At 41.4% G+C, this 12,830-nt stretch overlaps 2 protein-coding genes across 4 annotated transcripts in view; both read left to right on the plus strand.

Annotated features, from left to right (window-relative positions):
* LOC118556504 (ectonucleoside triphosphate diphosphohydrolase 4-like) overlaps positions 1 to 12,830 on the plus strand; it is a 33,735-nt gene that overhangs the window by 2,705 nt on the left and 18,200 nt on the right. Inside the window, exons 6-12 of one of the 3 annotated variants that reach the window (XR_004932106.1) lie at positions 34 to 93; positions 180 to 334; positions 2,373 to 2,539; positions 2,644 to 2,968; positions 3,907 to 3,992; positions 4,090 to 4,251; positions 4,646 to 5,076. Coding sequence is in view for 2 of the 3 variants with exons in the window: in XM_036144458.1 (XP_036000351.1) it covers positions 34 to 93; positions 180 to 334; positions 2,373 to 2,539; positions 2,644 to 2,968; positions 3,907 to 3,992; positions 4,090 to 4,251; positions 4,646 to 4,880 (1,190 nt within the window). In the remaining variant the exon portion in view is untranslated. Of the gene's footprint in view, positions 1 to 33; positions 94 to 179; positions 335 to 2,372; positions 2,540 to 2,643; positions 2,969 to 3,906; positions 3,993 to 4,089; positions 4,252 to 4,645; positions 5,681 to 12,830 lie in introns of those variants that run through there. The other 2 variants (XM_036144458.1, XM_036144459.1) reach the window with 2 other exon arrangements.
* The window catches only part of LOC105926860 (ectonucleoside triphosphate diphosphohydrolase 4), a 33,732-nt gene that overhangs the window by 2,702 nt on the left and 18,200 nt on the right, over positions 1 to 12,830 (plus strand). The gene's annotated exons all lie outside the window — the stretch shown is intronic.

A 12,830-nucleotide genomic window follows, 5' to 3' on the forward strand; every position in this document is an offset into this window, starting at 1 on the left:
ATAATCAAACCTAATAGCTTCTGTGTGTTTTAGGTGTTTATGCATGGATTGGGATAAACTACGTCCTTGGCCGATTTAACCATGAGCACAATGGTAAGAACTTAACTTTGCTGTTTCACGATTAGATTTGTTTTTGGGAAGGAATAAGGCGGTTACTAGTGACCTCTCTGCTGTCCCAGATGGAGAAGCTGTGGTGGAGGTGCATGTCCCAGGCAGCGATCAGCAGGAAGCGCTGATGAGGAAAAGGACAGCCGGGGTCCTGGACATGGGCGGCGTCTCCACCCAGATTGCATATGAAGTGCCCAAAACTGTAAGCTTTGCCTCTCCACAACAGGTCATTATCTACAACCAATTCTGTTCTTGTTACGTCGTTGGCGTTCGGTGGCTCACGCTTTGTTTCTCTCCCTCCTTCCGATCTCTCTCTCATTCCTTGGTTAAAACCTCTATGAACCATTTTGTCCCGCGGAGATGATCTGCTATCCATCCATCACTGTTGAAAGCATACTGTAAGGTTGTTTCATGCCCCCCCTCTCCCCCCACCACCACCACCATGAGGATATAATAATGCAAACATTAGCTTATGTTATTGTTTTTGAAGATTTTGTGTTAAAAACGTGTTTGTCAAAGTGTGAAGTACAGTTGTATATGTTTCCATGTTCACGGTGCCTTGCAACATATTTATACTTTTCATATGTTTTTATGAAAGTGGAAGAAAAAAAATCACTAATGGTTTTCAAAATCCAGAGCACGTGACTTACTTTGATCTGTTGTGGTTTTCTTTGTGCCTCTCCCCTTATAATGGCCAGGTTAGCAGTCCTCAGGACTAATGGTTGTCCTGAAACAGATACTTCCACCTGAGCTCTGGATCCCTGCCGCTCCTCCAGAGTTACCATGAGTGATCCTCTCTGAGTAACCCTTAAAATCCACATCCTCCGTGACCGCCCCGTTTACGCACAGGCGCGTCTGTCCGACGGAGCAACTACGTTTTTTGATTTATTTATTTTTTGATTAATGAGAACAGTTCCACATTTTCTGTGACTTCTCCAAACGTCAGCGGACGCGCTCTGTGTTGTTCACCGCCAAAATACGGAACAAGTCTATTTTCTGCTCCGTTACGGTCCGCCGGACTCCTGCCAGAGAGAAATAGCCCCCTGTTTTCTACTCGGATTCCTATAAAATGGTGAAGTGTGGGTTGAGATGTCCATTAACGTCAGCTAAAACACAATTAGATTATTCTAAATGCAAAAACATCTAAGGTTTGGTGGCCAATGTACTCACCCATATTCAGTAGAACTAAAAAATTGCAGAGTCGATGTATAATCAGCAACAGAGAACTTTTCAGACGCTGGGTGAATGAAAAGTTTGTTTATATCCCCTTTTTTATGCCATGAACTTGTACTTCTCGCGTGTGCTCACCTTGAGCTCCAAGGAGTAGCCGCTGACGCAGTAGGAGTTGCTTTTCACGGAGGCGGTGTGGAACGGAGCCAGTCAGTGTTGCTCAGAGGTCAGCGACTTTTACAAAGAGCCCATTTTGCCATCAGTCCAGCTGAATAAAACTTGTTTATAAGCTGAAAGAAGACAACTTAGAATTTGTCATTTTTAAAGAACCACCATTTTATTTCTGTTTTTAGGTTTGAAATACAGCAAAATTTAACTTTTTACAAAAAGGAGATGGAGACATTTCGTTCTTTGGGATGTTTATATTTGCGGAAAATAAAAGCACATACCTTCCAACTGGTTAAAAAAAATAGATCTAAAGTCATATTACTGCTACTTTTAGTGCTCTTCTGTGGTGGAGATACAATTATTCCATGAGAAACTAGAAAGCTGCTTAAATCTTGTTTTATAATTATTATTCGATATTTAAAAAGCTTAGTTGTTAGTTCCACTGTGGAAAGGCCAAAGAGACTCGTGGTTTAGGTGGAGGGCCTTGTCTTGGTAGGTTTACTGTTCTGTAATCTTTCCCTTCCCAGACTATGGATTAAAGGGTGCTCTGTGACAAGTTCAGATCTTGGGATTATGGTTTGTTTCTGTTCCTTGGGGTAAGATGCTCTGCTTTTTGATGCTTTGTAACATGCCTGAGGCCTTCCCAAAGCAGCTGTAGTTATTCTAAGGTTAACTATTAGTTACCATTTTTATTTATGAGTATCCGAGTAAAGGGGTCTGAATACAGATACAAACCTGATGTGTCAGTTATTTATTCATGAGAGATTTTGAAAACCATGTATTATTTTGCTTCCACTTCACAAGTATACACTACTTTTGTGTCAGTCTATCATAAAACATCCCAATGAAACTCTGACGTTCGTGGTTTTTAAACGGAGAAACGTAGAAACGTTCCAGCGGCCTGACACCCTGTCTGTCTTCCACAGGAGGAAGTAGCCAAAAACCTGCTTGCAGAATTCAACCTGGGATGTGACGCACACGTCACCGACCACGTCTATCGCGTTTACGTCTCCACCTTCCTGGGCTTCGGGGGGAACGCCGCGCGCCAACGATACGAGGAGAGCCTCGTCAGAAACACCGCTGCCCGAAACAAGTGAGCGCCACAGCTCTGCGCTCCGTCTGCTTTCAGCGTTTCTTTTGAACGTCCGCTGCTCAGACCGGCGCGCTCTAACGTCCGTGCGTTGTCGACCCCTCCAGGCTCTCAGGGGAGCGCGTCGGCGAGACGGCAGAGTCTCCCCTCCCGGACCCTTGTCTTCCCACCGACCTGCAGGACGAGGTCGGCCCGCCGACTCAGAGGCTCCACCTTCGGGGGACGGGGGACTTCGACGAGTGCAGGCGGATCCTGCAGCCGTTCCTCAACAGGACCGACGAGAGCCGGACGTCCCTCAGCGGCGTCTTCCAGCCGCCGATAGACTACAGCAACAGCCAGTTTTATGGCTTTTCCGAGTTCTACTACTGCATGGAGGACGTGCTGCGCATGGGCGGGGATTATAATGCCTCTAAATACGCCCAGGCAGCCAAGGTAAACACTATAGGAAAACTATTTATCGTCTGTAAAATCACTAAAGGTTCCAAGCTTTTATCCCCATGTCTTTTAGCATTAACCCTGTGGAAGAAATAGGTCAGTGGGAAACTAAGGCTACATGTTAGTTGGACTAGTTCTTTATGTCTTGAATAGAATATATTGTGACGTAATAGATACGTTGGGTATTTAAACAGTGTTGGTGTAATACTCTTCCAGGTCAGATGGTGCAGTCGCCTCAGCATCACTGAGCTATATTATACACTGGAGTGCTAATCGCCGGCTGTTAGAACGAGTCGCTTTGAAGCCACCAGCCGCCATATTGGTACTCCCTATTTCCCCTCAGTAACTAGGGAATATGTGCGCTACAGCATCGAATAACGAGGATTTTCTCATGTTCAGGGGGGGGCTTAAGACTTTTAAAATGTCAAATGCCATATAGTTTTATGTTATGTTCTAAAACTATCAAGTACTGAGAAAGTCATGTGCTGAAATATTTTGCATTTTATTCATTTAAATATATATACTTAACATTTATAAATATATAAATAACAATATACAAAAACATAAGAGAGATATATATATATATATATATATATATATCTATATATATATATATATATATATATATATATATATATATATATATAATATGAATAACATGTAAAATATTTCAGCACATCATTTCCTAGTAGTTAATAGTGTTAGTACATCCACTGACTGTAGAATTACCTGTGAAAATTTTCACACAGCCCGAAAACTGCTTGTTGTTGCAACCAAATCCTATGGGACTCTGTGAGAGTAGGGAGTAGCAAGATGGCGGCCAGTGACTTCAGTTTTTCGGCAAAATCAGCACTCCAGTGTATTATATAGCTCAGTGCTCAGCATCCATGTCTTTGCCTTGGTAACCCCCTTCTGTTGCGGTGTACCATTCACAGGGCTACTGCGCCACCCAGTGGAAGACGCTGAAGGAGCGCTTTGACTCCGGGCTGTATGCGTCGCATGCCGATTTTCACCGGCTCAAGTAAGCCACGCGTAGATTTACCAGACGGTCTCTGAAGTCCACCTACCTGTGAGTTGTAACAGCGGGACACGGCGGGCCTTTACTCTCACGTCTGCAGGTACCAGTGTTTTAAATCTGCGTGGATGTACGAAGTTTTGCACACTGGTTTCTCCTTCCCGACCGATTACAAGAACCTGAAGACAGCCCTGCTGGTCTACGATAAAGAGGTCCAGTGGACTCTTGGAGCCATTCTTTACAGGACGCGGTTTCTCCCTTTGAGGTAAGATGGGCCGATTCTTACATTTGCCCCTCTCTGTTTGGTTGCTTGGGGTAATTTTATCTCCTGAAATCCAGTCTGGTTCAGCCAGTTTTTCACACAATCCAGAAAAATGCCAGAATATCCATATCCTCATCAGGATTGGCTGGTAACAGCGATGGATTTAAGAAGCAAAGGAGACAAATCTAGTCTTTATTAAGCTTATAATAAGATATTAAGCTCAATTGGTATAAGACTCGATAGGTTGCTCGGATAATAGCTGCAGAAATCTGAAGAAAGGGTATAGGACAGAATACACGACCTGTAAAGACATGTTTTCCATATCTATTGAGAATGTTCTGGAACTTACCTGCTAACTGTGTTTTGTTGCGTTTTTTTTTTTTTTTTTTCCTTCCAGGGACATCCCTCAGGAGAGTCCGAAGGGAGCACACTCTCACTGGCGACACAGCTTCTCCTTCATCAACAACCACTACTTGTTCCTGGTCTGTTTCTTTATCGTGTTGCTCTCCATTATTCTGTACTTGCTGAGGCTGCGCCGCATCCATCGGCGTGTGGCGCCGCGCTACACTCCCTCCTCTGTGCCGTGGTTGGAAGAGGGCCTCGGCTCTCCCTCCCTCCCGGTCGAGCTCTAAACTTTGGGCCGCATGAGCAGGTTTATCACTTTCAAACGTCAGAGTCCACTCCTACGTCGGACCGTCTACGTTTTCGGTGCCCTACAAGTCGCTGGGCTGGAAATAGAAATTTGGATAAATGAGGAACACGTTTCATATGTCTTAGGATGACAGATACAACATTGCTGTTGTTATTTTTGCCTGCTGCTGCCTTCAGGTGTTTCTTTTTTTTTTTTTATCATAACAAACACAAAACGGTACTTTGCTTTCTACTCAACGCGCACCTGGATGGTGGGACTGGACATTGACATTCACCACACTGGCTAAATATATTATAGAGACATTTAATTGTCTTTTTGCCTTTTCTTATTTGCCTTTTTTTAGTTGATTTTTTATTTTGTTCCAGTTTATTTTTTTCTTAGCTTTTTCATAGTTGTCAAATAGAAAAAGCACTCTCTACAGAAACCTGAAAAGCAATATGATTTCTCCTCTGCGTTGGAAGCACTTTGCACTGCAGTCGCACTGCATGGCCTAAATGAATTGATTTATCGGGTGTGTTTATGCCTAAACGTTTCTGCATATTTATGTTGGAAGATGTTAAGCCTCTAACAACAGTAATAGTGCAATACATGTCTTGTCACTGCTGGGACATTCTTAAAAACCCGTCTGCCCCCTTAACAAGAGAATCAGTCCCACCGCTGAAACTTGCTTGACTCTTTGGTGGGTATTGTTACCTAGACTTAATTGGGGCTTCATTTTCCGAAGCCAGTATATCTCTACTGTGAGGGAATTGTAAATCAGAGCGTATGTTCTGTTATTTAAATAAAATAAGGGTCTATTTAAGTGTTTTCGCAGGTGAATGTGAAATAACTGTTGTGACACTGCAATACAAGAATAAAAGTTTTATGATATACTTGTCTCCTTATTTTACGAGAAGGAAATCAGACTAATAAAGAACCGTACATACAACTGAAACAAGATTTTTGCATAAACTTTTTTATCTGCCAACCTTATTTCTCACTGATGTTAAATCAGACTGTTTTTTTCTTTATTTTAGGTCAGTTAGGATTTTGCTAAAAGTGCAATCATTGTCTGAGAATTTTTAAAAACTTTCTTGAAATTGAGAGGTCTGCGTACATTTCGTTGATATTTGGTAGGTTTGCCTTTTTTAACAGATTGGTCAAATCTTCTAAATATCATTTCACAAGCTAATAAATCTGTTTCCCCTGATAGAATCGCAGGATCTGTTTGATCAGAACAAAGGATATGTTTCAAAGATTAAAGTAATATTAAGGCTGAGTGTAATTATGAATTGTAAACTAGCTGTTTAAATATTCCCTTGGAACAAATGGCTTCTTCCTCTCCTATTGGCCTGTCAGCCCATGTCAGTGTATCGCTGCCAGACTGATTTATTTTTATTTTCCCATAATGTTACACAAGGACGTTGTATGTTTAAGATACAAATTAAGATACAGCGACCAATTATGGTTAATTCATATGTTAATTTATCCACGTACTAGATGGTTGTAGCTGAGCCAGGACCTCAAACTGTCCACATTGTTTTAATAAAATCTGTGAAATCTAAAGGAAAACATAGCTATGTAAACTTAGGTTCTAAACAAACTGGATCAATAACCAGAATGTTATTTCACAAGTCTCTCTATAAAAGCATTATTAGAAAAAAAAACAATGTTTTTAGATTGACCATGGTTTTATTATGGAAGCACCAAATATAGGGGTGTCCATATGTTTCAACACTTGAGCCAAATTTGTTAAAAGTACTCCCAAGAGCAAAAAATATATAATACAAAAAAAGAAACTAAACTTACCAAAAAAAAATGTTTTTCCCCCACATAATATGTTTATGCAATATTATAATTAAATTTGTCAGATCTTGTGTAGGAAGTAATGTGTAAACCATTACAGATTCAAAACTTAAAAATGGGGTTTTGGCACATCTGCCTTATTAAAAGACGGTCATCCAATTTGCAAATTCTTTTGGACTCAAATAGTCTATTCTCAGCCTCAAGAACGGGATTTGGGTTAGCCTTTCTTGGAAAATGTTTGCCGTATTTAGCCAATTTTAATAAAATAAATGGAAGCAGATTTTGTTGTACCAAAGTCACTGGATAGATGTGATCCCATTTACTATGAAACTAGAGTCTTATTAAAGATGAATACTTCAATTCAGTTAATATAGCACCAATTTGTAACTTTATGTTAATGTTAACTTTACAATGTTGATTCAATGTAATCATTCAGACAGATTTATTAATAGTTTTCTGCCTAAACAAAACTCACCAGATTGCATTGAGTCATTGACTTGCTGCGTTCACTCCTCCAGGATGAATATGTAGCAATGCCTGCATTGTATTGACTTTGAAGTAATCCCTCATGCCTAGCATGAATCTAACGGCAGTTGAAAGGAAAACTCCCCTTTTGGAGGACGAAACCTCCAGTAGAACGAGGCTCAGCTTGAAAGGACATCTGCCATGGCCAACAGAGGGTTTGAGAAGACCGAGCAGAGACACAAAAACAGCACAGAAGCACTGAACAGGAGTACTTTCTAGATCATTTGAGAGAAAAGGATGGTGACTGTACTCTCTCCTTTAGTGGCGTCACCTAAGAAGAAATACATATAAACTTATATGATAAAAGAGCGCACACACAGCTAGTTGCAGTTAAAGTTCAGGGGACCAATAGTGTTTGCAAAAAAACTGTTAGAAAAATAGACTTTCAAAGAACTTTGAAAGTAACAAACAGTACAAGATCTGTTATTATTAAAGACATTGTGAGTGTGTTATCTGACAACCGCACTGACACAAGTGGCTCTTTCAGATATATGCATGTAAGTATCAACACCCTAGTGACTCAGCAGGGTGCTTTGTGGGAAGAGCTTGAGTTATAATCGATTGAAACTTTTAATTTACCCCAGTAAAGTGAAATTATTTTCACGTTAGGTTTTTGTTGTGACCAGTAAAGCCAGCTAACAAACTTAAAAAAAGCAAAAGTATGCAGAGGCCCAATGGATCTTTTATATTCTCAACACAAACAGGAAGATTGTTTTCTAAGACGACGTAAAGATATAGCTAATGTACAATAAAATGTAAATAGAAGTGCAGTACTTGTTATTGAAAAGCTGGAGATAAAGCATGAATGATGCGTATCTTTGATTTCCCTTCAGGCTGTTTCATGTGACTGTCCACATGATTTGCAGCAGCTCTGGTGTTCGCAGATCAGTTTGTTTGAGGCTTTCAGGTGAGGGGGTTTGAAGAAGTTTTCTTCTCATTAGTTTGCTCCCTAAATTCATTTCAAACTTGACTTTGGAGGATTTGGTATGGTAGTGGATGAGTGTCTGCTGAACAGAATGAACCTCAATGCTGTATGACTGAAAAATGTCAGAAAGTTTAATTTATTTAAGACGGGTAAATTTAGACAATAGCAGCATCAGGATCAACCTACAATGCATCAGAGAGCAAAAGCACCCTTAAAGACAACATATAGGTTGTTACTTTTTTATTCTTTCGTATTTCAAAAAAGTAGAATGAAGTAGCCACCATAGCCTTGTCAGCATACTGATATAATTTAATATAATATATCCCTCATTAACACCATTCCCTTGAATTGTGTTTAAACTGTTGTATGCTTGGACATTGCTTAAAGCTCCCTTTTAAACCATCTTAGTAATGGAAACACAAAATGTGCTCTTAATTTTCTTCTCTCTTTTGCATTTTAATGCTTTTCTGTGTTTCAGATTATCAAAACAAATGTGCTTAAGAAGCCTATTCAAGAAAAAAAATCAACAATCCCAATCTAAAAAAAGAAGAAATTTAAAAAACAAAGAAGTCACTGACATCCATCAGTAAGGAAAAGTAGGCAAGAAAATGTTTTGGAAGAAGGGGTCCTATTAAATGTAGTATGACTAACACAGCATTGGAAGAAAAGAAAATACAATGAAATCATGCTGACAGCCAAACATGGTGGTCATTGTCTTGAGGCTTCAGGAACTGGACATCTTGCTGTTAATCTATGAATTCCCCTTTCTACCGAACAAACAATAAGACAACAAGAAGTACTGAGAGGCCTTGTAAAAGTCTGCGTTTAAATATGACTGAGATGCTGTGGCATGACTTTAATGGAGCCGATCATGGTCTCAAAGACTCCAGTGTGCCTAGATCTGAAAGAATGGGTCAAAATTCCTCCACAGACTCCTCACCACATTGCCAGTAGTTGCAAACACCTTTGATGGCACGGCTGTCATTTAATGGGTTGACTGTTTTATATGAGGCCAGGTTGAAGAGCTCTTTTCCCTTTATAAATGAAAACACTATTAATTACCAAGATTATCTTTGTTCGACACATTTTTTTGACGATCTGTAATGTGAAGTATGAAAAAAAAGCAAAAAGGAGGGAAATACTTATTTGGAAGGACTCCAAATGAACCCTACTTTATTCTCACAGAGAAAACTTTGCTTGTTAGATGGTAAAGAGCTGTCTCTGGCATTATGGATTATTTGAATTCTTTCAAAGTAAACTAAATCATTAAAAGTGCAGATGTCTTGACAATGAGTGTGATCCTATATCCAGCTGTATGAATGGATGTATGACAAACCCGGATGAAAATACGTTTCTTATACATTGTTATACTCGTTTTGGAGTTTTGTTGTCAGTTCTCCACAGCATCTGGGCTAGGGCTGACTGTAGATTTCGGTTGGCCATAGTTTGTCAGAGGTAACCGCGCCTTAGATAGCATTTTGAAGAAAAGATTTCTCCGCGGTCTTAATGGACACATCTTATCCGATAGAGAGGCCACACCTGCTTATCTACTCCGGCAGGATGGGCGATGAACACACTCCTGTCTAACTCATTCAAAAAAAACTTAGGGACGGTCCGCACCAGCGGGAGCTGTGAAGGTGCAGCAGGAATTAAACACGGAGCTTTGCGATTGGTCGCTCAGCCAAAGAGCCCGCCTAAGACATCACCATGTCGGATCTGATTGGCTCACAGCCTCCCAAGCCACGCCCAGCGCTGCCCCACTGGCGCTGCTGGAACTCCCGGCAAGTAGTAGTGATGTTGTGGTCATCCATGCCGCCGCCACTTGTCGCGTCGTTCCCGTGCACGGAGGCCGCCCGCTGTGAAGAGCCCCCCCCACCCACGCATGGAGTTGAGCTCGGACCGCGCGGTGGGCAAGGCTGGAGATTGTCGCAGGGTCCAGGGCGAAGACGGGGAGCCTTTCAGCGAGAGCAGCGACGGGTGCTACGAGAGCCTGCCGCCTCATGTCTCCGTGACGACCCACATGACAGCCGGAGCCGTGGCAGGCATCCTGGAGCACACGGTGATGTACCCCGTGGACTCCGTCAAGGTAACGCCGTCTCCCGGGCGGCTGCCTGCGCGGCTCTGCCCCTCCGCCCCGCGGCTCAGACGCGAGGCAGCCGGGAAAGTGACGCTGGGTGCCGAGGGAGGGGACGTGCTAGCAGGCGCTAGCCGTGCAGTCTTCGGACTGCCCATCCTTAGTTAGCCTCGGCGTTAGCTCATCCAATTACCGCAGCCATGTCGCTCCAAATAGACTCGACCGACTAGTTCAACTGGAAAACGAAGTTAATCTGAGTGAAAAAAATAAATGTTTCCCTCCCACTTAAGGGAGTTTTGCTCTTTTTTTTTTAAATGCTTTGCTACTTCCTAACTTTGCTAACCATTACAAGCTTTTCTCCCAACTTAAGCCCGTAGCAAGATTGTTTCACTTTAGTCTGTAACCAAGTTATCTCACGTGTCAGGCACCCAGTTAACGTGAGATGTATCGGTAGGTTCGCCACTATTAATCTGCACGAAAAAAAGCAGCCCAATAAATAGTGTTAACCTTGTTTTTTCTTTTTGTCTCTTCTGACATTATGCAGGCTAAGTGAAGGTCAAGGTTCAGTTAGGATAGATGTCAACCTGTCCTTTTTGAATGAATGAAAAACAGCAACCTCAACGACATATAGGGCAAATAAGATCTTATTACCAGGCGTCTGCGGCATCTTGGTGTTGTCTCCAGGAAGTGAACGGCTCCTAAAAGTATATTGACTGATATTCAAACTTTAAGCTCATCTCCATTAGGCTGTGAGCTGTACTTAAAGATTGCAGGATTAGGGGATCAAACCATCTAAATCTTCTTGTGATCAGTTCACTTAGAGAATCGGCTTCATCCTCATTATCGTGGCTCACAGACACAGTAAGTGGCCCTGCAACGAGATTCGGTGTGGCACTCAAACGCTCTGCACAGCTGGTGTAGCTTAGAGGAGAACTGGGAACAAGAAGCAATGCATTTAGGCAGGGAGCAGGCATCTCCTGCTGCTGGCATTCAACAATATGGTCTTGTATTTGTTTTGAAACCCTATACACTAAATATTGGGTTTTTCTGTTAATCGACCGTACATGCCTCTATGAATCATCTGCAGTCACCTAAATCATGCCGAACTCCTCTATAAATGTAGGACTTAAACATTTCTTCTTATTTCATTGCAACTAAACTGGTTGGACTGGTCTGTTGATCAAACTCAAGAAGACTTTGAATGCATCGTTTGATTTTCTCAAGCATCGTTGTTCCTAATTCTAACACAGTTTGATGATATTTAAAAGATCAAGCACAAGCTGTGATCGGCCACAGATCGACATGGTCCAGCGTTTCCTTGATGGGCTCTAATTGGTGTTCAGCAGGTCAAATAAATAAAAAAATAGATATTTTTTAACTGTTCATGTAAATGCATCAACAAGCACTACCACCATTTTTGGTCTATAAACAGTTCCCCCTGAAATACGGGCTTTGATGCTTTTTTTTATGTGTTTAATAGCACTTATATGCATAAATGGGCATGATTTTGTTCATTTATTGGTGGCTTCAAAATTAAATATTCTTAAAGAACCTGCAGCTAAATATTTTTATCAAGTCAATCTTGTAAGCCAGGCTTAGAAGAACGCTAGAATCGGAATGGGCCAGGGGAACGCTGATCGGTGCGACTCTAAGAATTTTTGTTGTTCCCTTTGTGGGTTTATTGGTTTTCTTCACTGTATTTTTGACAATTAATACAATTTTCTCCAAATGCTGATGTTTCCGAGGGAAAAGTGCAGGTATACTCAATATTCCTTTCACCATATCAGAAGAATTGTTTTCTTCATTATAATTTTAAATAAAAGAGCAATAAGGGAGATGAAAGCATAAACTGTAATTTCAGTTCAATGCTGAGACAAGACTGCTAGAAAATAGTGAAACAATGTTATGAGATCAGTAAAATGTAGTAAAATAGCCCCATCTTATTGAACTAATTCGCATTTAAATCACCATTCAAAACATGCCAGGGAATCCTTTTTTTTCCATTGTTGTTTTTCAGTAAATAGGGTCATTAAAACAATTGTGTGGCCTAATAGTTGTGTAAAGGCCAACCAGTGCAGATCCAATCAGGAGGGGATCTGTTGAGGGAATGAAGCCATATTGTAGAAGAATCGGGCCTGACTGAGTTTGGCTTTCAATCTGTAACCTACAGAGTGAGGGGATGTTTAGTGATTGAAGTGTACATTCATGATGTGAGGAAATGTCTGACGCTTGTTAAAAATTGGCTTAGAAGGGTAAATGGAAAACTGTTGGTGTGAACTTTGCTCCCGCAATCCCCCATTTCTCTTCTGCTAATAGCCATTGTTCTCTAACAATGTGGCAGTTGTTTGGGATCGTTCGCTGAGGTCCACTTTAGTGTCCCGCGCAGAATCCGCCGTAACAACCAGATGGAAAAGAAAGCAGAATCCATCCGCTTTACGTTTTATCTTGCTGGCAGAGTCACACGTCAGCCCGGAGGCCCTTCTTACCCAATCCACTGGTGTCATTTCCTCTCGAGCTTTCCAAGTTTTCACAAGCGCCTTTCAGCCGCAGCGCCCGTTCGTTTTTGATCTGGGACGTTTTGGAGTTACCCGGGTTTTCAATTTCTTTGATCTAAACTCAGG

Source organism: Fundulus heteroclitus, chromosome 12 (assembly GCF_011125445.2).
Source record: "Fundulus heteroclitus isolate FHET01 chromosome 12, MU-UCD_Fhet_4.1, whole genome shotgun sequence".
NCBI classification, from domain to species: domain Eukaryota; kingdom Metazoa; phylum Chordata; class Actinopteri; order Cyprinodontiformes; family Fundulidae; genus Fundulus; species Fundulus heteroclitus.